The sequence below is a fragment of the Muscardinus avellanarius genome, assembly GCF_963383645.1.
Source record: "Muscardinus avellanarius genome assembly, chromosome: 16".
In the NCBI taxonomy this organism is placed as follows: Eukaryota; Metazoa; Chordata; class Mammalia; order Rodentia; family Gliridae; genus Muscardinus; species Muscardinus avellanarius.
In genome coordinates, this window is record NC_137802.1 from 7,562,682 (window position 1) to 7,588,215 (window position 25,534).

Genomic DNA, 25,534 nt, shown 5'->3' on the forward strand with positions numbered 1-25,534 from the left:
AGATCTGTACTCCCGATAGCCTTTAAGTTTTCTGAATGTCCCATGAATCTTTGCATGCCGCGAATCCTTACTGAAAGGTTTTTTTACCTCCTCTTTCTTTAGATATTAGCTCAGTGTCACATACCTAAAAGTACTCTATAGCTTCCTTAACTAATTTAAATTGTGCTGCTAGAGCTCTTATAACATGTCTTCACAATAACCTGATTCCTGGTGGTTTCTTCTACTAGGTTATCAATGCTCTAAGAGCAGCGGCAATATATATTCTGATCAGCATTCAGTGACATGTCAGACTCAAGTGCTGGCTGAAATGTAAGCTGAACGCGCGACTGTGCAGTGGCCTTAAGTTTACCAAATCCTTCCCAAATCTATTCTTGGATCCTGGGGCTACTCCCAATTTACCACTTTTATAAATGGCATACAGAGATGATTGCTGAAGCTATTGTTTTCATTCTTTCTTTCTTCCTCTTTTTTTCTCTTTTTTTTTCTTTTTTTGCAGTACTAGAGATGGAAACCAGAGGCATTATACCTCCAAGCTACACCCCAGCCCTTTTTTTACTTTTAGTTTTTGAAAGAGGGTCTCACTGAGTTGCAGAGGGCCTGGCTAAGTAGCTGAGGCTGTCTGTGAACTGCGATCCTCCAGTCTCAGCCTCCCGAATGCTAGGATTACAAGTGTGAGCCACCATGCCTGGCTTGAAGTTCTAATTTTATAAATTATTTTCTTAAAATAGATAATGTACTCCCTAAAAATTTATATAGTATATAAGTACATTTCCATGAGAATCCAAATGGTAAGAAAAACTTTTGAAACTAGATGAACGAATACTAGTAAACTAGTACTTCGGGAGGATCACAGGTTTGAGGCTAGCCTCACCAACTTAGCAAGACTGTCTCAAATTCAAAAATTAAAAGGGCTGGGAGCATTGCCAGTAGTACAATGTCCTGAGTTGATCTCACAGTACCACCAAAATAAGGGCACTATCCAGAAATAGTTGTTAATGTGTTTGGGAAATTAAATGTTTTTTTTTTTTGGTGGTACTGGGGTTCCTGGAAGCCCTTCTACCTCCGGGCTACACTCCCAGACCTATTTTTACATTTTCATTTGGAAACAGGGTCTCCTAAGCCAGCGCGCACGGTTGGCCTCGAACCTGCGCGATCCTCCTGTCTCTGCCTCCCAAGCGCGGGGATTACAGGCATGCGCCACCACGCCCGGCCTTAAATGGTATTTTAAATCACTGGGTAAAGGATGATTCATTTACTAAAAAAATTCTGTCAGAACAGGCTCTTTATCTGGAAGAAAAACATGGGCCCTATCTGACTTTGTAGAGAAAATAACTCTAAATGGAAGTTTGGGTTTTTTTTGTTTTTTTTTGGAGTGGTAATGGGGATGGAACTCAGGGGCATTCTACCTCCAAGTGACATCCCCAGCCCTATTTTTTAATCCTTATTTTGAAACAGGGTCTCACTTGAGTTGCAAAGGGTCTCACTAAGTAGCTGAGGCTGTCCATGAACCATGGTCCTTCTGTCTCAGCCTCCAAATGCTGGGATTAAAAGCGTGTGATACCATGCCCATGGATAGGCCAGCTAGTTCTCAAAAACTGAGTACCAGAAATTACTTTTTTTTCTTTTTGTGATGTGAGAGATTGAACCCTGGGGCATTCTACCTCTGAGCTACACCCCCAGCCCTATTTTTTTTTTTATCCATGGGCAGGCTTTCATTCTAAAATTAACAAATGTATTGATTTGAACTTTTCTATGAACTGAACTGTGTCCCGTTCCCCAATCCTTATGTTGGAGCCCTAGCCCCCTGTGGAACTGTAGCTGGAGAAAGGTAAGAGAGGCTTAATGAGGCCAAGAGTGAGCTCTAATCGGCAGGGCTGCCAACGGGGGACACGAGAATGCACACTGCAGGCGAGGCCACGCAAAGACACATGGAGGAGGCCGCTGCTATCCACACCAGGAACAGTTCTCATTGACAGCAAAACAGCTTTTACTTCAGCCACCCAAACTACAGTATTCCTCTGTGGCTGCCCAAGGAGATGAATACAGCAGTCCCCTCTCATCTGAGGAGAATTTTGAGATTCCCAGTGGATATCCAAAACCATAGAGAGGACGGACCCTACACTTACTAAGTTTCTCCTACACAATCATATCTTAATGTGTATCAATTAGGTATAGTGAGACTAGAACAAATAGACCAACATACTGTACTAAAAGTCATGTGAATGTGGTATTGCTCAAAATATTAAATTTTCCACTTATTATTTTTAGACTGGGTGACTGCAGATAACCGAAACCATTAATAGGGGGGACTACTGTACAAGTTTCATTTATTTTTATAATCCCAGAGAATTACTAGCTACCAGATACAATGACAGCACATATATTTAAAGAAAAAACTGGTGACCTCTAGAAGTTTCATCAACGCACCAAATTGTAAAAATTTTATACTATCCATAGTGAGCTTGCTCTCAATATTTTCTTTTTTTCTCTTTTTTTTTTTTTTTGAGGTTGTTTTGTTTTGTTCATTTTACTACCGAGCTACACCCATAGCCCTTTTTTTTTTTTTTTCTTTTTTTTTTTTGTATTTTTATTTTGAAACAAGGTCTCACTAAGTTGTGGACGGCCACATTAAAGAGCTGAGGCTGGCCAAGAACCAGTGATCCTCCTGTCTCAGCCTCCTATGTACTGGGGTTACAAGTGTGTGCCACTTCGCCCAGCTCCAATATTCTCTTTATGCTTGTATCTGTTACTTCATTTTCCCAAGAAACTCACAGAAAAAGTTTACTTATTATTCAAAGCCAAACCCTATTTCAAGACAAATTTCAAGTTTAAAAGACAATAACAATAACCCATATGGGGGGAAAAAACCCAAATCTAATATTTCTAAAACAGGGTAGTAGAGAGTGTCCTAAACTTTATAAAATACAGGAGGATACAAAGCAAAAGCAGCTGAGTTAAACACAAAGTTTAAGGTCTAATAATTAAAATCAATAACAAGCTGGGCGTGGAGGCACACCCTTGTGATCCCCGCCCTTGTGAGGCGGAGACAGGAGGATCACTCAGGTTCAAAGCCAGCCTCGCTGGTTTAAGAGACCCTGTTTCCAAACAAAAAATATAAAATTAGATCTGATAGGTCTGGGAGTATAGCCCGAAGAAAGGTTCCATCCTCAGTACCACAAAAAAGAACAACAAAATAAAAACAAATTAGATGGGCATATAAAAAACATGAATATGTTCAATATGTAATATATAAGCAGCTATTAAAATGCATCACAAGAATCCCTATACCAGAAGCAGTCAATTTATGATTCATTCAATGTTAATATTCTAAATAAAAAACAATTATGTGTCTTTTTTTCCTTTAGCAAACACTCATGAAAATACTTACTTTTGGAAGAAGTTGTCACCGATTTGTTTGAGTGACAGAAGAAATTTTTATTTAAGTGTTCTACTAGGGCTTCCGGGGTCATTAATTTTTGTGACATAAAAGCATAAACATGATGTGTGTAAATCTTTGAAAAATTAAAAACAAATCAACCTCAAGACAATAAAAGAAAGAAGTGTAACTGATGGCAGCAGTTGAAGAGTACACTGGGCGGTGGCAGGCACAGATATTTCCCTGACACTGACACTTCAGTGCTGAAGCAGGATTGTCACCATCAGGATCTTCTGGTCCATCGTAAGTGCTACAGTAAGTAAGTATTTGCTGATCAAATAAATAAATACACTATGTTCACGTTTAAAGACTTTGCAATGAAAACAATGATATACTATTTCAATAATGCAATCCTCATACAAATGACTAAGCTAAAAATGCCATATTTGGGATAAAGGTCATACCAAATTTAAGATTTTGTGATACCTTCACTGTCTTCTGGATTTTCTTCTTCGTTGGAGGCTTCGATATCCTCATCCTCCTGAGCAGAAACAGTGGAAGCGACACTTTCACATTGAGACACATCACGTTCTTCCCGAGGTTTTCGTGAAGTCTAAAGAAATAAACAATATTACGTTATTTAAATAACTAAGAAGAAAAAATTAAACCTTTTCATTTCTGAATTAATGTATCAGAACACTGACAGACACATCCTGGTCAAGAAGGCAAATACCTGGGCAACCACTGACCATCGCACTGAGGGCGACCTTCAGGAAAAGTCACAGCTGGATGGTTCTTGGAACTACAAATCTCCATGTGCCTCTCCTGTTCCACATAATGCATCTTTCTAATTGAAATAACACCTTTTTTGGGGGGTGGTATTGGGTTCTACCTACGGGATACATTCCCAGACCTATTTTATATTTTATTTGGAAACAGGGTCTCTTAACCCAGTGAGGCTGGCTTCGAACCTGCATGATCCTCCTATCTCCGCCTCCCAAGCAGGAGATTATAAGTGTGCGCCACCACACCTGGCAAATAACATCTTTTTGAATAAAAATAACCTATGTTTTAAAATGAAGAAGCTAGAAATCACATTTTAAAAAATAAATGCTCAGCCGGGCGTGGTGGCGCACGCTTGTAATCCCCGCGCTTGGGAGGCAGAGACAGGAGGGTCGCACAGGTTTGAAGCCCGCCGCGCGCGCTGGCTTAGGAGACCCTGTTTCCAAATAAAAATGTAAAAATAGGTCTGGGAGTGTAGCCCTGAGGTAGAAGGGCTTCCAGGAACCCCAGTACCACCAAAAAAAAAAAAAAAAAAAAAAAAAAAGCTCATAATCCCAAAGATGAAAATTCTAATATACTGACAATTTCCTGTTAGAATTTTAGATACATATACATGTATATAACTTCTTGTTTTATTAGGAAATGAACTCAGGGGAATTCTAAGGTAGACCTCACCCCATGTTAATTTTTATTTTGAAATGTGATCTCACTAAGTTGCTGAGAACCTCGCTAAATTGCTGAGACTGGCCATGAACCTGTAATCCTCTTATCTCAGCCTTCCAAGTACTAGGATTACAGGTATGTTTCATTAGGCTTGACTATAACTCTGTGCGTGTGTGTGTGTGTGTGTGTGTGTGTGTGTGTGTGTACACATGCATGCGTGCATATGTGTATGTAAAAGCATGTCCTGGATAGACCTATATAATTTCATATACTACTTTTTTAACCTAGTATAGCTATGAATTGCTTATATTTCTGTTATAAATTCTTCATAATTATTGGTGATTTCAGAAGAATAGTATTCTCGATATATAATTAAAATTCTGCACTTTTGAGGCACTTAAGTAATTTCCAAATTGAGGTATTATTATTATTATTAAAGTTGCAATAAATTTCCTTTGCTAGCATTAATAATTATGCAACAAATCATTGGTGTTATTATAGAATTCCCTATTAATGAAAATTAATTTATTCAGTAATTCCCTATTAAGGAGAACAAATTCCTTTTTTGTTATTTAAATAGAAATATTCCATTCTTCCAGCTAGTGTTTATGTAAAATCATTTGTTGTCTTGGCCTCCCAAATATTGGGATTATATGTGGTGCCACCACGCCTGGCTTGCTACTTCTTTTTATAATCTCATGTGGCTATGTACAATACTTAGTCTCTTGTGCAGCCGGGCGTGGTGGCGCACGCTTGTAATCCCTGCGCTTGGGAGGCAGAGACAGGAGGATTGCGCAAGTTCGAAATAAATATGTAAAAATAGGTCTGGGACTATAGCCCGGAGGTAGATAGGGCTTCCAGAAACCGCAGTACCACCAAAAAAAGAAAAAAGTCTCTTGTGCTTGCAGAGCCCTGGTTCCGGTGGTCCTGGTCTTGGTGCCTCTGTTCTCAATCTCTCACAGAACCTACACTTCACCTTACTTCAGCTAAGCCACTCCCAGCAGGACTCCTCATAGAGAGGACAATGTATTAAGCGTGTGGTGGCACATGCATGTAATTCCAGAATTTGGGAGGCTGAGACAGGAGGATCACAGTTCAAGGCCAGCCTCAGTTACTTAGTGAGGCCCACTGGAACTCAGTGAGACACTGTATCAAATTCAGGGAAAAAAAAAAATAGGGCTTGGGGGTATAACTTGGAGGTAGGATACCCTTGAGTTCCATCCCCAGTACTACAAAATCTTTAGTAAAACTTTTCAAATAAATGTGGGCATTATCTATTGATTTTCCATAAAAACTCAGCAAGTGGTCACTTTGTAAAGGTTCGTTGTAAATATTATTTTTTGATACTATACCAAAATTCAATAGGCAGTTGAATAAAGGTTAGTTAAAATATGAAAGCATATTAAATAAATTTTTCCTATAAATTTTTCCTATAAATTTTCCTATATTAAAATTTATTAATCTGAGCTGGACATGGTGGCGCAGGCTTGTAAATACCAGAGCTGAGACAGGAGAATTGCACAGGTTCGAAACCAGCCTCAGCTACTTAGTGAGGCTATCAGCAACTTAGTGAGACCCTGTTTCTAAATAAAATATTAAAAAAAAATAGGTCTGGGAGTATAGCCCGGAGGTAGGTAAGCCCTGGGTTCCACCTCCAGCACTCACACAATATATATATATGTTAATCTTATTTCCCTATGGTATATTAAAAAAAACTTTTTATGGTATATTAAAACTTTTTATGGTATATTTTTATGGTATATTAAAAAAACTTTTTTTTTTTGGTGGCATTGGGGATGGAACCCAGGGACATTCTACCTCTGGCTATGGCCCAGCCCTATTTTTTATTTTTGAAAACAAGGTCAGCTGGGTGTGGTGGCGCATGCTTGTAATCCCCGCACTTGGGAGGCTGAGACAGGAGGATTGCACAGGTTCGCAGCCAGCCTCAGCTACTTAGTGAGGCTCTCAGCAACTTAGTGAGACCCTGTTTCCAAATAACATATAAAATAGCTCTGGGAGTATAGCCCAGAAGTAGAAAAGCCCTAGGGTTCCACTCCCAGTATGACCAAAAGGAAAAAAAAAAAAGAAAAAGAGGTCTTGCTAAGTTACTGAGGGCCTCCCTAAATTGCTGAGGCTGGCTCTGAACCTATGATGCTGTCTCAACTTTCCAAGTACAGGAACTATTGGCATGCGATACCACACCCGGCTTGAAAACTGTGTGTGTGTGTGTGTGTGTGTGTGTGTGTGTGTGTGTGTGTGTGTGGTGTGTTACTAGGGCCATTCTACTGCTGAGATACACTCCCAGCCCTATTCTTTATTTTGAAACAGGGTCTCACTAAGTTGCTGAGGGCCTCACTAAGTAGCTGAGGTTAGCCGCGACCTGCAATCCTCCTGTCTCAGCCTCACAAGTACTGGGATTACAAGTGTGCCACCACGTTCAGCTTAAAAACATTTTTTATGAAATTTTTGCAATGAATGGCATCTACACAAATTGGTCACTTGAAAAATACTGAGAGGCCTAGGATACAGCTCACTAATAGAGAGCTTGCCTGGCATGCAGAAACAAGGCCATGAGTTCAACCCATAACACCACACAGACAAAAACTGAGTCAGATTTTTTTCAAATCTGGATACATTTCATTTCCAAATAATCAAATGTGCTAATAGTACTATTGATTTCATCGGAAAAGTCTGTAAGGGGAAGACATTAATTATGGGGTGCAAGTGCTTAAGGTTTGGGCCAAGAGCACAGTACTACTTGGACGGGGTGGGACCTGTAAGAGGTTGGTCCTAGTAAAAGAGTTCAGGTCACTGAGCATGCCCTCAGAGGGGCTACTGGGAGCCAGGGGCTTCTCCGTCCCAGGCATCAGGTGAACAGGTGGAATGGACTTCCTCTACCACCGCTCCTGCCATGGTACGCTGCCTCATCACAGACCATAGAGCAAGAGACTAACACCCCAAAAACTAAAACTGAGAGCCAAAGTAAATCACTTTTCTCGAGTAACGCCAGATTTTCCCTACAGTAACAGAAAGCCAGCAAAAGCACATGGGGCAGATATGTTTTCTAAAATTCTCGTTTTTGCTTGCAAGTTTGTGAAATTTAAAAATGTCAATGGGTCAGGCGTGGTGGCACACACTTGTAATCCCAACACTTGGGAGGCTGAGAAAGGAAGATCATGGCCAGCCTTAGATATTTAGCTAGGCTTTCTGCATCTTAATGAGACTCTGTTTCAAAATAAAGAATAAAAAACGGCTGCAGGTGTAGCTCAGAGGTAGAATGCCCCTGGGTTCAATCCCCAGTACCTCAAAATCAAACAAACAAGGCAACGAATATTATCAGTTGTTTTCTTTGAAAAACAGATTTACTCACTTATTGTCAAAAAAGTTGGCCAAATATCAACTCTGAAAAATCACGGTTTGACATTCTTTCAATTAAAAGTTATATCCCATAAAAACAAGGGCAGCTGGATTAGCCAGGAACTCAAACAGCTGCAGAAGCTCTTTCCCTGAGAACCGTCGCACGTGGGGAAAGAAGGGCTGTGTGCACGCTTCCCACTGCATCACAGAGAGCAGAAAGTCTGCTGGGACAGGTCAGGTCAGAGCCATGAATGTGGCTTCAACAAGGACATTTTAAGTGGAATTTGACGTTTTATGTGCGATGCTCGAGATCAAACTGAGGGCTCACCCATGCAAGGCAACTGCTCCACCACTGAGCCACGTCCATACTCCTGAAACCAGAACTTTTTTTTAAAGCCTGCAAATGCTTGGAGATCAAGAACACAGTGTGTACTGGTGCTTTTGCGGCTAAGGCACCAGCAGTTTTTCCTACCACTGCGTTGATATCATCAATGCAAAAACAAATGTCAATACCATGGATAAAAAAAAAGTAACATCTTAATATCTTTTATCAAAACTCTCAAAAAGCTCTATAAACTTTAAAAACTACTATACTGAATTTTCAACAGACCTATAGTCTTTTTTTTTTTTTTTTTGGTGGTACCAGGGATGGAACTGAGGGCCATCGTGCCTCTGAGCTATACTGCCAGTCCTATTTTATTCATTCATTCATTCATTCATTCATTCATGCATGCATGCATGCATGCATTCATTCATTTTGTGGACTGGGTATGGAACCCATGGGCATTCTACCTCCGTGCTACAGCCCCAGCCCTATTTTTTATTCTTTTATTTTGAAACAGGGTCTCACTGAGTTGCAAAAAGCCTCACTAAGTAGCTGAGGCTGTCAGTGAACAGTAATCCTCCTCTCTCAGCCTCCCAAATGCTGGGATTACAAGCATGCACCACCATGCTCAACCTACTTTATTTTTTGAAACAGAGTCTCACTGAGTTGCGAAGGGCCTTGCTAAATAGCTGAGGCTGTCCGCGAACTGCAATCCTCCAACCTTTACCTCCCGAATACTGGGATTACAGCATGTGCCACCACGCCTGGCCTCGAAAACCTTTTTTAAATATACCAACCAGCCGGGCGTGGTGGCACACGCTTGTAATCCCAGCATTCGGGAGGCTGAGACCTGAAGGAATACGGTTCGCGGACAGCCTCAGCTACTTAGTGAGGCCCTCTGCAACTCAGTGAGACCCGGTTTCAAAATAAAGAATAAAAAATAGGACAGGGGGTGTAGCTCGGAGGTCAAATGCCCCTGGTTTCCATCCCCAGACCCGCAATAAACAAACAAACAAACAAACAAACAAACCAATCAAATCAACATATTTGACATGATCAAACTCAACCTAGTCTTCAATTAAAACACCAAAATGCTCAAATTTTCAAATCCAATCAATAATAATTCAAAAATACTGAATTCCCACCATTACATATAGAAATTTTGAAATTTGGGCAGTAAAAAAAGAAAATAGCCAGCCTGAATCAAGAAATTAGCATACCACTTATAAGCAAATGCATTAATAACAATATAAAATACAGGAAAATTTCTTCCAAACCAATCTCTGAAGCTCAAAAGCACTGTTAGTAAAAGAAAGAGAAGTAAAGAGTTAGCACTCTGTTACACTCACTTTCTGTTTATGCTGTTGCAAGAGGTTGTCGAGATTGTGCCGTCTTTTGTAGTTAAAATAGAAGTTTTTACACTGTGCTTCACTTTTAGTTCCCACCATTTTGGCAATTGCTGCCCAGTTACGACCATGTTCTACTAGGCCTGTATTTTAAAAGCATATCCATGCATTAATTGAACAGACATCAGATTAAACAAGAGAAACAAAATAAAAAATAACTCAATTATTGTATTCACAATCACCAATGCTAAAAGTATATTTTCAAGTATTTATTAATATATTTTAATACTTAATGAAATACTAACACAAAACTCATCTATAGCTCTGTGCCCCCCACACATATAAATGCTCATTAATGAAAGGGCCAAATCTTCTATCTTTGCTATGCGTCTCCAACAGGGCCAGGACAATGTTGGACCCAGAGCAATAGCTCAGACACTTACAAACTAAGCAGTTAGGTACTTCTAGATCCTAAAGATCAATGAGTTAATCAGGTATAAATGATAACACAAAGTCTTAGGTATAGAAATTGACTTATAACTAACATTAATTAACAATCAATTCACAATCAATACCATAAAAAAAAAAAACTAGTTTAAAAATATCCTAGCAGGGCATGGTATGCATGCTTGTAATCTCAGTACTTGGGAGGCTGAGAGAGGTGGATAAAAGGTTTGCAGTCAAGGTGGGCACGGTGACGCACACTTGTAATCCCAGCGCTTGGAAGGCTGAGACAGGAGGATAACACAGGTTCAAAGCCAGCCTCAGCTACTGAGTGAGGCTCTCAGCAATTCAGTGAGACCCTGTTTCCAAATAAAGAATAAAACAGGTCTGGGAGTACAGCTCAGAGGTAGAAAAGACACTGGGTTTCACCCCCAATACCACACACATGCAGGGGGGGAAAATGCAGTCAGCCTCAACAATTTAGTGAGGTACTCTGCAATTTAGTAAGTCCCTGTCTCAAAATTGAAAGAATAAAAATCAAGCTAGGTGGTATAGCTTGAAGGTAGAATGCCTCTGGATTCCATCCCTAGTACCACAATAAATAAATAAATAAATAAATAAATAAATAAATAAATAAACAAACAAACAAACAGAAATATCCTCTTATTAGAATGTATCATAGGAACCTATACCAATTTTATAACCACATATATATGAAAAAAGAATATGAACATAGTCCTAGTACAAACTTAACAATTTACAAGTGAATTTTTTAAGGCAAATTGCAAGTAGATCTCTTAATAATAAAAACTGGAAGATTACTACCAAACCTTGCCTAATATATAAATAAGAATTTAAAAATGGTGACCAGAGAAGTGATATATAGGTATCTCTCCATGAAAAAGATTACTTTGTGATATAACTAATACCTACTTTACTTAACCAAATGATACCTAAGCCGGAACTATAAAGAATCATAAATCTCTCAAAAATGCCTATTTTAAGGCACATTAGGGATACATTAGGTACCACGCCATAAAAAGAACTCTCTGTGGGGATGTTACTGGGGCTTGATCCCAGGGGTGTTCTACCTCGGAGCCACATCTCCAGTCCTATTTTATTTATTTGGAAATGGGGTTTCACTAAGTTAGGACTCAAACCTGCGATCCTGCTGTCTCAAATACTGGGATTACAGATGTATATCATTTGACCCAGCAAAAAGAACTCTTACATTTGCTTCAAAAACTATTTACCTTCTTGGAAGAAACTTTAAATTAAAAAATTAGTTCCATCTCATTCATTACTAATTATCCTTTAAAAACAACAATAACAGCGCCGGGCATGGTGGTGCACGCTTGTAATCCCCGCGCTTGGGAGGCGGAGACAGGAGGATCGCGCAGGTTCAAAGCCAGCCTTGCTGGCTTAAGAGACCCTGTTTCCAAATAAAAAAATATATAACAGGTCTGGGAGTGTAGCCTGGAGGTAGAAGGGTTTCCAGGAACCCCAGTACCACCAAAATAAATAAATAAATAAATAAATAAAATAAATACATACATAACAACAAAACCCTGGGAGTTGATCTATTATAATTTACCTTTTTTAGCAACTTCCATTTCTTCTTCTGTCCATCGAGAGGTCTCTACAGGCTCTGTGGAAACTGATATGAAACAAAAAAATAAGTATCAGGCAGAGAAAAAGTTAAATCTCTCATTCAGACAAACCATGTAACCTATAACTTATCGATCTGCCTGTTTAAAGCATTTGTTAAAGCAAATATGGACACTAGATGTTATCAGCCTCTCACTAATCAACTAGTTGGAAAAGTCCCATGCCGCTCCCTGTGATGATCTTCTGTGTTTTCAAGAGTTCCATCCAAGCGCACATGTTCAAAAATCTTCCACTTTGTTTTGAGAGAGCCCCCTTGCCTAGTGCCTTACAGCTTGGCAGACCTACACCCCTGCTCTCCCGCACTGTCGGAAGACATAACATCTCATTTCCTGGACAGGAAGGCGCTCAGGCTCCTCTCCTCATCTCACAGCCCTCCTATCTCCTACCTCCTTCTGTTCATTGCCCTGTGTCTGACATCCAGTAAGCAGAGGTAAATCATGTGCGAAATGCTTGCTCTTTTACATTAGAAAGAAAATTGAAAATACCAGGTCTGACATGAGCTTTGCTATACTTTCTCAATTTAAAAGTACCACAACCCAGCTAGTCACTAGAATGACTGGCAGGCTCTTCGGACTTACTTTCAATTCCCCTTGTCTAAATGACATCCAATGACATGTGTCAGTTCTAATAGCCACTCCACATACACAGAGTCAGCCTGCAGTCCTTAGCAAATCTAATCAGCACTCCTGTATTGAAAAGCCCGTGCAAGCTCCCTCCATCATAAGCAAAGCAAGACACAGCCTGCATGAGCCCATCATGACCTGCCCCCACAGTCTTTCATGCTCCTGTCTACTTAGGGCCCCCACATCATTCTTGTCATTTCTACAATTTGCATCAACTTTCATACTTTCATATTACAGTAAAATTGGTACCATGACGCACTGACAGTGGCACTGACCATAAACATAACCCTTTTATAGGTTAATTAGATGGTATTTTGTAAAATCGAAACATGCCTGGATTCTTGGGCCCAGTGTTCCTTTGCGAAAAATTGATTCCTTTAAAAATTTTGTTTCTTTTTTCTTGTAGTATTGGGAATGAAACCCAGAGACATTCTACCTCTGAGCTATACCCACAATCCTAATTTCTTTCTTAATTTTATTCTTATTATCATTATTTGTGTGGTACTGGGAATTGAACCCAGGGGGGTTCTACCTCTGAGCTACCTCCAAGCCCTATTTTATGTTTTATTTATTTTGGGTCTCACCAAGTTGCACATGGCCTAAATTCCTAAGGCTGGCCTCAAACATGCAATCCTCCTGTCTCATTCTCCCAAGTACTGGGATTACAGGCATGTGCCACCATATAAGATTTATTTTTTATTTTAAAACAGGGTCTCAGTAAGTTGCTGAGGCTGTCCTTGAACCTGTGAGCCTCCTGTCTCAGCCTCCCCAGTACTGAGATTGCAGGCATATGCCACCATATCTGGCTCCTCTAGCCCTATATTTTGTTAACTTTGAAATAGGGTTTCACACCGGCCATGGTGGCGCATGCTTGTAATTCCAGCATTTGGAAGGTTGAGACAGGAGGATTGCAGTTCATGGACAGCCTCAAATACTTAGTGAGGCCCTCTGCAACTCAGTGAGACCCTGTTTCAAAATAAGAATAAAAAATAGGGCTGAGGGTGTATCTCAGAGGTAGAATGCCTCTAAGTTCCATCCCCAGTACTGAAAAAAAATTAACAGAAAGAAAATGCTATGTAATAAGGATTTTTTTTTTTTACTATATTGCTATGTATGTAGGTTTAAAATCAGGAAGGAAATAGCTTAATCATTTACCAATAAAGAAGAAATAAGTCAAATCTCAGAAATATACCAACATTGCTGAGCCATTTAAAAAATTAAAATGGAGATTATATAGGAATTAGAAAATATTAGCTTGGCAGGGTGGCACAATCCTGTAATCCCAGTACTTGGGAGGCTGAGACAGGAGGTTCATGGCCAATCTCAGCAATTTAGTGAGATCTTGTTTCAAAATAAAAAATAAAGTCAGGCATGGTGGCACACGCTTGTAATCCCAGCATTTAAGAGGCTGAGACAGGAGGATCGCAGTTTGTGAACAGCTTTGGTTACTTAGTGTAATCCTTTGCAACTCAGTGAGACCCTGTGTCCAAATAAAGAATAAAAAATAGGGCTGTGAGTATAGCTCAAGAGGTAGAATGCCCCCTGGGTTCCACCCCAGTACTGCCAAAAATTAAAAAATAAAAAATAAAATAGGATTGGGGTGTAGGTCATAGGCAGAATGCCCCTGGCTTCTATCTCTAGTACCACAAAAAAGAGATTAAAAAAGAAAAAAGAAAAAAGAAAAAAAAAGAGCTGGGCGTGGTAGCGCATGCTTGTAATCCCAGCACTTGGTAGGCTGAGACAGGAGGATCACACAGGTTCAAAGCCAACTTCAGCTACTTAGGCTCTCAGCAACTTAGTGAGGCCCTATTTCCAAATAAAGTATAAAATAAGTCCAGGAGTATAGCCTGGAGGTAGAAAAGTCCCTGGGTTCCACCCCCAGTGTAAGAAAGAAAGAAGGAAGGAAGGAAGCAAGAAAGCAAGCAAAGCTGGGCGTGGTGGCGCACACTTGTAATTCCAGCTTTGATATCAATGTTTAAGAAACTTAAAGGCAGGGCATCACGATGACTCTAGGTTGTCAATATCAGAGGTCCCTGCCCTACCCTAACATTGAACCAGAATTCCCAACCAACCAAGGCCTGGGCTAGTGAATCCCTCCTGCTCACCGGGCTCTGGCGGAGGAGGCAGAGGCGGTGGGGGCTCTTCAGTGGCTGCGGCAGCGGCAGCGCTGGCAGCTGCAGCTTCGTTTGTCATGGACCTGGTGATCCGGCCCTTTCTACGCCCCTGACTGTTGGCTGTCTTTCGTCCCCTGGGCGTGGCTTGCTCCCTCTCCTCAGTTTCTTCTGTTGTACCTTCTGTTTTATCCTTTTCCTTGGTATTTTCTCTGAAAACAAAAGCAATGAAAACTTGTATGACTTATACACACATCAAACAGAGTTGCAGTTTTGAGCCCCTTTTTTTGGTACTAGGGGTTAAACCCAGGAGTGCTCTTGCCCCAAGTTATACCCAACCTTACCTTATTTTTTATTTTGAAACACGGTCATGCTAAGTTATCCAGACTGGCCTAGAACTTCCCAAGTACTGCGATTATAGGTGTGCACCACTGCACCCAGCACGAACATCTTTTAAACAAAAATTGAATACATCTGCCAGGCATGGTAGCACACGCTTTTAATCCCAATACTTGGGAAACTGAGATAGGATGATCACAGGCTTGTGGCAGCCTCAGCTACTTAGTGAGGCCTTCCACAACTTACTGAGACCCTGTTTCAAAATAGGGCTGGGGATGTAGCTCAAAGGTAGAATGACCCTGAGTTTACTCCCTGGACCACAGGGGAGAAGGAAGGAAGGAAGAAGGAAGAAGGAAGAAGGAAGAAGGAAGGAAGGAAGGAAGGAAGGAAGGAAGGAAGGAAGGGAGAAAGAAAAGAAATTGGATAAATCTACTCCACTCTCTTGATAATTTAAAAAATATGAAAAGTTAGCTGAGCGTGGTGGCATACGCTTGTAATTCCCGCACTGAGACAGGAGCATCACACAGGTTTGAAGCCAGCCTCAGCTACTTAGTGAGGATCTCAGCAACTTAAGTGAGACCCTGTTTCCACCTAAAATATAAAATAGGTCTGGGAGTGTAGCCCGGAGGTAGAAGGTCCCTGGGTTCCATCCCCAATACAGGAAGGAAGGAAGGAAGGAAGGAAGGAAAGAAGGAAGGAAGGTTGGTTCTCTTCTACCCTGATCTTGAATAGCTTTGAATGGCTTAAGTTAGGATTTGTGTGTGTAGTTCTAGGGATGGAACCCAAGGGCATTCTACCTCTGAGCTATACCCCCAGCCCTCTTTTTTTTTTCTTTATTTTGAAACAGAGTCTTACTAAGTTGCAGAGGGCCTCACTAAGTAGCTGAGGCTGTCCAGGAACCTGTGATCCTCCTGTCTCAGCCTCCCAAATACTGGGAATACAGCATGTACCACCATCCCTGGCTCAAATTAGGATGTTTTACAAGTTTATGTAGTAATGGACTTCAAATTGAAGCAAATTTCAACTGTTCCATAATGTGGCTATTGTAAATTATGCCGCCATTAATCATGAGTTTGTGTGTATCATAAAAGTATTCAGAATTTCGTTCTAAAGAACTAAGGATACCAAAGAGTGGTATACCTAGGTCATATAGGTGGTTACATTTCTAGTTTTGCAGTACTGGGAATGGAACCCAAGAGCATTTTACCTCCAAGTTACACCCCCGGCCCTATATTTTATTCTTTATTTTGAAACAAGATCTCACTAAGTTGCAGAGGTCCTCACTGTACCTGAGACTGGCTATGAACTTGCAATCCTGTCTCAACCTTCCAAGTACTGAGATTACAATCATGTGCCACCACACCCAGCTCCATTCCTAGTCTTTTGAGGAAACTCCAAACTGACTTTTATAATGGTTGTACTAATTCATATTTTCGCCAAATGTATATTGATCCCCACCACCACTTAAAAGCACTCAAATACTACTGAGGCAATACATGAAAGTACCACCACCAATCTCAAAGACTCAGTGCAGGGGGAGAGGGCAAGTGGGATATGAAGGAAATAGCAAAGAGCTGCACTTGGCTTCTTAATACATGGACACTGACTATGATGGATAATTGCAATGCACCAATAAACTATTGGGGAAAAAAAACCAAGCATATGTCAAACATGATTCAAAACCAGACCAGTCCATGAGGAAGTCTAGAGGTAAGGGCTCCACATACAAAAGGCGGGGTCATGGATGTTTTGCCTTTGCTCTGAGCAGTCGTATCTGTGAAACGAAGACATTTGAACAGAGTCGTTGTGACAGATACGTACTCTGTAATAATAATCCACATACTGTTTTATTAAATCAGACTCAGTACTCTGAATGACTTCCAATATAGTATATATGAACACAGGGCAGTAAGGTATGGCTCCACGGTCAGGAGAATGACCACCAGGGGCAGGCTGCCTGGCTCATGCCAGAGTCCTGGGATTTATGAGACAGGCAATGGCCCTGGGCAAGCCACTGCCCTTCAATGAGCCTAGTTTCCTAATTTGTAAAGTGAGGTCAATTAATGACATTTCACAGAGCTACTGCAAGATTCAAGACAATGCAGGAGAGGGATGTGGAGGCACTGGCTGAGGTGGGGCTTCTCCAACTAAGCTGATGGGTGTTCAAACACACAGACATGTGTGGAACAGAAGCCACCTCAACCACTGGTCTGTACAACACAATGCCTGCTTCTGCTCCTTTCTTATTTCCAGGCTTGTTTTTTCTTTTCTTCTCCCACCCCCCTCTCTCCCTCCCTCTCTCCCTCCCTCCCTCTCTCTCTCTCTGTCTTTTTGTGAATAGTACCTGTACTTTGCCCAGTTTTCCCCTGGTAGATCATGAACTACTTGGGAATATTACATCTTACATATGTTTTGCATCCTCCCTAAGACCTGGCTCACATAGGAAATGAATGCTTGGTTAAATACTTAGATATTTTTAAGAAAAGAGTAAAGTCAATATATGGCATCTTCAAAGAAAATAAAATAAAGACATGGCTGTTCTAATGAACAGCACTTTTACAGGTATCTTCCTAAGGTATAAAATTATAAAAGTATAAATATTGTACACTTTTAAAACCATATTAAGCCAGGCGTGGTGGTGCATGCTTATAATCCCCGCGTTTGGGAGGCGGAGACAGGAGGATCGTGCAGGTTCGAAGCCAGCCTTGCTGGTTTAAGAGATCCTGTTTCCAAATAAAAATATATAAAAAAAGAATAGGTCTGGGAGTGTAGCCTGGAGGTAGAAGGGTTTCCAGGAACCCCAGTACGACCAAAACAAAACAAAATAAAAACCATATTAAGCAACTTAGGCAGCTCTAGTTCCCATAAAACTAAGTAAACCTTTAGTATTTCTAAAGGATTATCGAAATAACACCTTAGCTACTTTGAAGAGCACATACTACTGATACAACAACCTGGACTAATCTCAAAGGCGTTTATGCTAATTGCTTGGTATATTTGGAGCTATAAACATCCCCTAAAGGCCCACGTGATAAAGGCTTAGTCCCTGGGGCAGCACTACTAGAAGGCGGTGCAGCCTTCAGGAGGCATACCCTAGGGAGAGGTCATTAGGTCACTGGAGTGTCCTTGAAGGGGACTGTAGACCCTGGCCTCTCTCCCAACCCCCTTTACTTTCTGGTCAAAACGTTCTGTTTCACCATGTGTTCACCATGCTCCCCTGCCACATACCCCAAGCAACAGGGTCAAGCAAGCATAAGCTGAAACCTCTAAAAGTAAGAGCTCCTTGTAAGTTGATTACCTCTAACATTTATTATAGAGACAGAAAGCTGACTATCACAAAAGGTATGACTTCATTTATATATAACTCTAGAGTACTGGGAATGAGGGCAGAGAAATGTACTTCAAACAAGCCTAAAGGAATGTTCTGGGATGGTAGAAACATCCCAAACATTACAATTCTGGTAAAAACTACACAAGAACATATAAACTGTCTACACATATCACTATATATATCAAAATCGCTGAATTTTAGTTTAGGTAAATGATATAGCTCATCTTTGGGGGAAATCAACAAAATCAGCTCTTAAGGTCTCTGTGCCACCCTGCCCCTAGATATGTACAAAAACATCACGAGTAGCTATCTCTCTTGGCAAAATGATAGTTTCATTTTCATTGTATTTTGCTTTCTTTTCCTCCCCCCCCCCATTACTGGAGATAGAACTCAGGGGCATTCTACTTCCAAACTACATCCCTACCTAGCCCTACTTTTTATTCTTTATTTTGAAACAGGGTCTCACTATGTTGTGGAGGGCCTTAATAAGTAGCTGAAGCGCTCTGAGAACTGTGATCCTCCTATGTCAGCCTCCCAAGTACTAGAATTACAAACATGTGCCACCACCCCTGGCCCTTTTCCTGATTTTCTACTAATAAACAAGAATTATTTTCATAACCAGGAAAATGCCAACACCAACAAATAAATCAAGAATTGTATATATGTAATAAATAAAAATCAATGAACTCGAAATATAATATATAAACAAAAACTATTCCTTTCTCAATAATTTTCCATTAGCTAATGTATACTATTTGAGGCTCAAAAAAGAGAGTAATCTTCTAAATATAATCACTACATCTTGGAGATAAGTACACATTATTATAGCCTATCTCTTCAAAAGTTATAATGTACATATGGCAAATAATCTATAAAGTACAAAGTTATATTTACTTTATTAGGCATGTCAAAGAACTATCAGAGAGTCAAAGAACCCTGATTCTTTTATTTAACATTTTACACTTTCAATAGATTAAGTTTCATCATTTAAAAGCAACCATGAGCTGGGCGTGGTGGTGCATGTTTGTAATCCCTGTGCTTGCGAGGAAGAGACAGGAGGATCCCGCAGGTTCAAAGCCAGCCTCACTGTCTTAAGAGACCCTTTTCCAAAAAAAATATATATAATAGGTCTGGGAGTGTAGCCCGGAGACAGAAGGGCTCCATCCCCAGTACCACCACCAAAAAAAAAAAGTAACCATGAGACCAGGCATAGTGGTGCATGCCTATAATTGCAGCACTTGGGAGGCTAAGACAAGAGGATCGCAGATTGGAAGCCAGCCTCAGCAATTCAGTGAGACTCTCTACAATTTAGCAAGACCCTGTTTTCAAATAAAAACAAATCAGGGTTAAGAGTTTGGCTTAGAATTAGAATGCCTCTGAGTTTAATCACCAGCACCACAAAAAAAAATAAATAAATAAAAAAAATAAGTAACTATAGTTGCCGGGTGTGGCAGTGCACACTTGTAATCCCTGCACTTGGGAGGTGGAGACAGGAGGATCACACAGGTTCGAAGCCAGCCTCAGTGGCTTAAGAGACCCTGTTTCCAAATAAAAATATAAAAATGTGTTTGGGAGTATAGCCCAGAGGAAGAAGGGTTTCCTGGAACCCTAATACCACACACACACACACACACACACACACACACACACACACACACACACACACACACGTGTAACTATAAATTGGCCACAGAGGTGCACGCATATATTTCCATTACTTGAAAAGCTGAGATATGAGGATTGCAAGTGCAAGACCAGCCTTAACAATTTAATGAGCACCTGCCTCAAATTAAAAAATAAGCCAGGAGTGATAGTTCATGCTTGTAATCCCAGCATTCTGGAGGCTGAGACAGGAGGATCACAGTTGATGGCCAGCCTCAGCTACCTAGTGAGGCCCTTTGCAACTCAGTGAGACCCTGTTTCAAAATAAAGAATAAAAAAATTAGGGCTCGGAATGTGGTTCAGAGATTAAATGTTCCTGGGTTCTATCCGCAGTACCGGAAAAATAAAATAAAAATAAATATAAATATATATATTTTTATGGAATCCAGGGGCTTTCTTTAGCCTCTGAGCTATACTCCCAGACCTATCTTTTTATGTTTTATTTGGAAACAGTGTCTCACTAAGTTGCTGAGAGCCTCACTAAGTAGCTGGGGCTGGCTCCGAACCTGTGCAATCCTCCTGTCTCAGCCTCCCAAGCTCTGGGATTACAAGGATGCACTATCACATCTGGCTTAAAAATAAAAATTAAAAAATATAAAGGGCTAAGGGTGTACAGTAGAAATATAAAGGCCCTGGATTTAATCCCCAGTACCAGAAAAAAAGGGGGAAAAAAGTAACTAACACTTATTTAACTCTAATTATTTAACTCACTTAGAGTCCTCCTTCTCATCTTTTTCTTCTTCATCTTTCTTTTCCTCTTCTTTTTTTTCTGTTTTTTCTGTTTTATCCTCTTCTTTATCTTCTACTTTTTCTTCTTGTGAAGGGCGGGCAATTTGTTGCTAAAATAAACCATCATTTATGAAATACAAAGGTGACAGAAATAGCCTTTCAAACTGTGATGATAAATTATAATACTCATCTAAATTTTAAATAATTAGTTGTTAATCACTTACAATGCAATCAGAAGTATTAAATATTAAACCAGCACTTTTAAACATATTCTATATTAATTGCTTGAAAAGTATTACATGTACGCACACATACATACATAAAATACTCATAGCATTTACAACTATCAGGTGAGAACACTTATATTTCACTCAGAAATCTGAGTTTGGAGCAGGGCATGGTGTCACACACCTGTAATCCCAGTTATTGGGAGGCTGAGACTGGAGGAATGCATGTTCAAGAACAGCCTCAGCAAGGAATGAGACTCTCACAAACCTAGTGAGACCCTGTTTCAAAATAAAAATAAAAAATAGGTCTAGGGGTATAGCTCGGAGGTAGAATGCACATGAGTTCAATCCCCAGTATCCCCCCCCCCCCAAAAAAAAAGAAAACTGAGATTGGTGCTCTCTTTTGGGTTTTTTGTTTGTTTGTTTTTGTTTTTTGGTGATACTGGGGTTCCTGGAAGCCCTTCTACCTCTGGGCTACACCACCAGACCTATTTTATATTTTTATTTGGAAACAGGGTCTCTTAAAGCCAGCCTGGCTGGCTTCTAGCCTGCATGATCCTCCTGTCTCCGCCTCCCAAGCGCAGGAATTACAAGCGTGCAGCACCACGTCCCGCTAGGAATCTGCTACTATATATAACCCAGCCTTATTTATTTGTTTGTTTGTTTATTTATTTATTATTTTTGCAGTACTGGGAATAGAACCCAGGGGCATTCTACCTCCAAGCTACACCCCAGCTCTACTTTTTATTTTTTATTCTGAAACAGGTTCTCATTGAGTTGCAAAGGGCTTCAAATAGTAGCCCAGGCTGTCTGCGAACCACGATCCTCATGTCTCAGCCTCCAAAATGCTGGGATTACAAACGTACACCTCCACACCCAGCTTTATTTTTTCTTTTGAAACAGGGTCTCAGCCGGGCATGGTGGCGCACGCTTATACTCCCAGCATTCAGGAGGCTGAGACCGGAGGATCATGGTTCGCGGACAGCCTCAGCTACTTAGTGAGGCCCTCCACAACTTAGTGAGACCCGGTTTCAAAATAAAGAATAAAAATAGGGCAGGGGGTGTGGCTCGGAGGTCAAATGCCCCTGGGTTCCATTCCCAGACCAGCAAAAACAAAACAAAACAAAACAAAACAAAACAGAAACAGGGTCTCACTAAGTTGCAGAGAACCTAAGTAGCTGAAGCTGGCTGCAAACCAGGGATCCTCCTGTCTCAGCCTCCCAAGTACTAGGATTACAATTGTGTACCACCATGCTCGGCTCTAAATGCAGTTCCTTCTTGAGGGACCGTAAAAATCCAGTAGACTAAAGAATAAAAGTTCATGAAGAGATCAAGCTGTATCAGCAAGATGAAGGTGTGGGGTGGACGGGGCATGGGTAGTGGCAGTTGGAGAGAAGCCCTTCTCATTTTAGGATGTGGAAGCTTAGGCTGGGTAGCTGGATTCAATGGTCACCACTCCCAAGAGGCAGTAGTGCATGGGGGAAGCACAGCCCATACGCACTTCCTCTCCTCGACCTTCACTAAGACTTGTGGAGAAGAAGGAATATTTCTGGTTTAAACAGGAGGCGGCTGGAATTGCTTTTGCTTCGTGCATGCTCTAGGATGCAGTCTCCAGGTTACAACCCTCAACCACTCCACCGGCTGGCTGCAGTCAAAGAGGATCATGCTTCCCACAGGAAACCTTCCTAAGCCCAGTACTTAAATTTGAGTGAACAAAACAAGTGGCCATCTATTCAGGAGGTCTTACAACGTAAAACAAGCTGAGTGTGAGATCACATTACACATCTTTTAAATGAAGAATGTGAAAGGCAATGCCACTGGGTTCAATCCCCAGCACCACAAAAAGTAAATTAAATTTTAAAAAGTAAAGAAGCAACAGCTAACTGAAAATGTATACGAGGCACAAAGAATGCTGTACCACTTTACTACTGTACAATATTTTCTTTTAAAAGACACTTCAGACAAAAAGAAAAAATCTTATTTCTATCTTATCAAAATAAATCAGTAACTAATATTGTTAAACCAAAAGAATTTCAGACTAACTTCCTGATGAATGAAAGTTGTCAATTACCAAAAACACAGCCTGGTGCCGGGCGTGGTGGCACACGCTTGTAATCCCCGCACTTGGGAGGTGGAGATAGGAGGATTGTGCAAGTTCGAAGCCAGCCACGCTGCCTTAAGAGACCCTGTTTCCAAAAATTAAAAAATAGGTCTGGGAGTGTAGCCCAGATATAGAAGGGCTTCCAGGAACCCCAGTACCACAAAAAAAACAAAACAACAACAAAAAAAAACACAGCCTGGTGATGGCAAGATAGATAACCACGGCACCATTCACTCCCAGCGTGCATCACGTCACGCTGCACTGTGGACTTTGCATACACATCCAGTGTTCACACTGGCCTGTAAGAAAGCCATCACTACCTACTCTAAGAGACATGGAACCAAGATTCTAGGGATAAGGCCGCAAAGCACTGGGGTCTACGGCTCTTTCCATCTGTCTAATGTTTTAACTAGTCCAAAATATTCTAACTAATATTTACTCTAACAGCAGTTCAATCAGAAAGTCTTCCAAGTTGAAAGTTACGACACTCATATGTGTTTCTGAGTCTTTGAAGAATTTAACTTGATGAGGTGAAGGAGGAAGTGGTGTCAGTCAGCATAAAAGAAAGAGCACAATTTCCCATGCACACAAAGCAAGTATGTGACCATGTCCTTAGCATTCGTCTCTACCAGGGAACACCGAAATTCCATCTGCATGGAATTTACAAGACAGGAGTTTACACTGCAGAATGTGGCGTTTCTTTTCATTTTCTTTCCTTCCTTCTTTCCGTGTTGAGAATTGAACCAGAGGTATTCTACCTCTAAGCTACACCCCAGCCCAATGTTATTTCTTATTTGTAAACAGGGTCTCCCTAGGTTGCTGAGAGCCTTGCTAAGTTGCTGTGGCTGGTTTTGAACCTACAATCCTCCTGTCTCAGCCTCCCAAGAGCTGGAACCATGCCTGGTTTCAAGATTCTTGAAGTACACTATCTGAATTAACTTGGTCTGACCTGAGCTTGCCTGGTAAGAGCAATGAGATTTTTATATTATTTGGTTCTCTACATCCACCAGGATAAAGTCAACAGAACTGACACACAGATCTTGCTTCAAAATAAAAAGGGCTGGGGATGTAGCACAGAGGTAGAAACTCCCTGGATTCAATTTGTAGTACCAAAAAATAAATACATAAATCAACCAACTAGCCAATGAACAAACAAATAAAATAAATTGTAATTAGATTCCTCTTTAAATAAGAACCCATTATGAACTTTTTAGACATAACAGCAAATTCAACATTTCCACTCCAGATCTTTTTCCTACACTCCAGACTTACATATTGAACTACATGGACATCTAAAAGTCTTTGAAATTTAGATATTTCTAAAACCTGCCTCTTTGCCAGTCCTACCTATCAAAGCAAATAGTAACTTCACAAGCTAAAATCTGATGTTAGCCTTGATTACTGTCCATCTCTCTTCTCCACTACAGCCCAGTAAGACCTGCTGGCTTTACATTAATAATAACACATCCAGGGTCTGAGGATGTAGAGTTCAGTGGTAAAGTGTTCACTTAGTATTCAGAAGGCCCAGCTTCCATCCCCAGCACCACACACAAAAATAAAAATACACATGGTACACAGAGACATTCAGAATCTGGACAATCTTCCTGGATTTATCCTAAAAAATATAGCCAGGCATGGTGATGCATACTTCTAATCCCAGTACTTGAGAGGATGAGACAAGAGGACCAAGGGTTCCCCAAGAGCCTCAGCTACCTAGCGAGGCCCTCTTCAACTTAGTGAGACTTTGTTTCAAAATAAAGGATAAAAAATAGGGCTATAGCGCCGGGCGTGGTGGCGCACGCTTGTAATCCCAGCATTCGGGAGGCTGAGACTGGAGGATCGTGGTTCGCGGACAGCCTCAGCTACTTAGTGAGGCCACTGCAACTCAGTGAGACCCGGTTTCAAAATAAAGAATAAAAAATAGGGCAGGGGGTGTAGCTCGGAGGTCAAATGTCCCTGGGTTCCATCCCCAGACCCGCAAAAAAAAAAAAAAAAAAAAAAAAAAAAAAAAGGCTATAGCCGGGAGTGGTGGCGCACGCTTGTAATCCCTGCGCTTGGGAGGCTGAGACAGGAGGATCACACAGGTTCGAAGCCAGCCTCAGTTACTAAATGAGGCTCTCAGCAACTTAGTGAGACCCTGTTTCCAAATAAAACATAAAATAGGTCTGGAAGTATAGCCCATAGGTAGAAAGCCTCTGGGTTCCACCCCAAGTACCACCAAAAAAAAAAAAAAAAAAAGAGCTAGGGTGTAGCTCGGAGGTAGAATGCCTCTGAGTTCAATCCCCAGTACCACAAAAAAAAGCAAGAAAGCAAGCAAGCAAGCCGGGCATGGTGGAACCATGCTGTTCCTCTCTCCCTCACTGTACTTGTCCCCTCCTCAGACAAAGGGACTGCTTAAAGACACTGTATGAAGTAAAAGCTTCATATTTAGTTATATGATTATCAATGA

At 40.8% G+C, this 25,534-nt stretch overlaps 1 protein-coding gene across 3 annotated transcripts in view; it reads right to left on the reverse strand.

Moving 5' to 3' along the window:
- Window positions 1–25,534, reverse strand: part of NCOR1 (nuclear receptor corepressor 1) — a gene marked incomplete at both ends in the record, with an annotated part of 127,711 nt that overhangs the window by 57,895 nt on the left and 44,282 nt on the right. For all 3 annotated transcript variants that reach the window (XM_080714199.1, XM_080714198.1, XM_080714200.1), the window contains 5 exons: window positions 3,863–3,989; window positions 9,854–9,993; window positions 11,889–11,951; window positions 14,691–14,908; window positions 20,740–20,867. In XM_080714199.1, coding sequence (XP_080570325.1) covers window positions 3,863–3,989; window positions 9,854–9,993; window positions 11,889–11,951; window positions 14,691–14,908; window positions 20,740–20,867 — 676 coding nt within the window. The remainder of the gene's footprint in view (window positions 1–3,862; window positions 3,990–9,853; window positions 9,994–11,888; window positions 11,952–14,690; window positions 14,909–20,739; window positions 20,868–25,534) is intronic.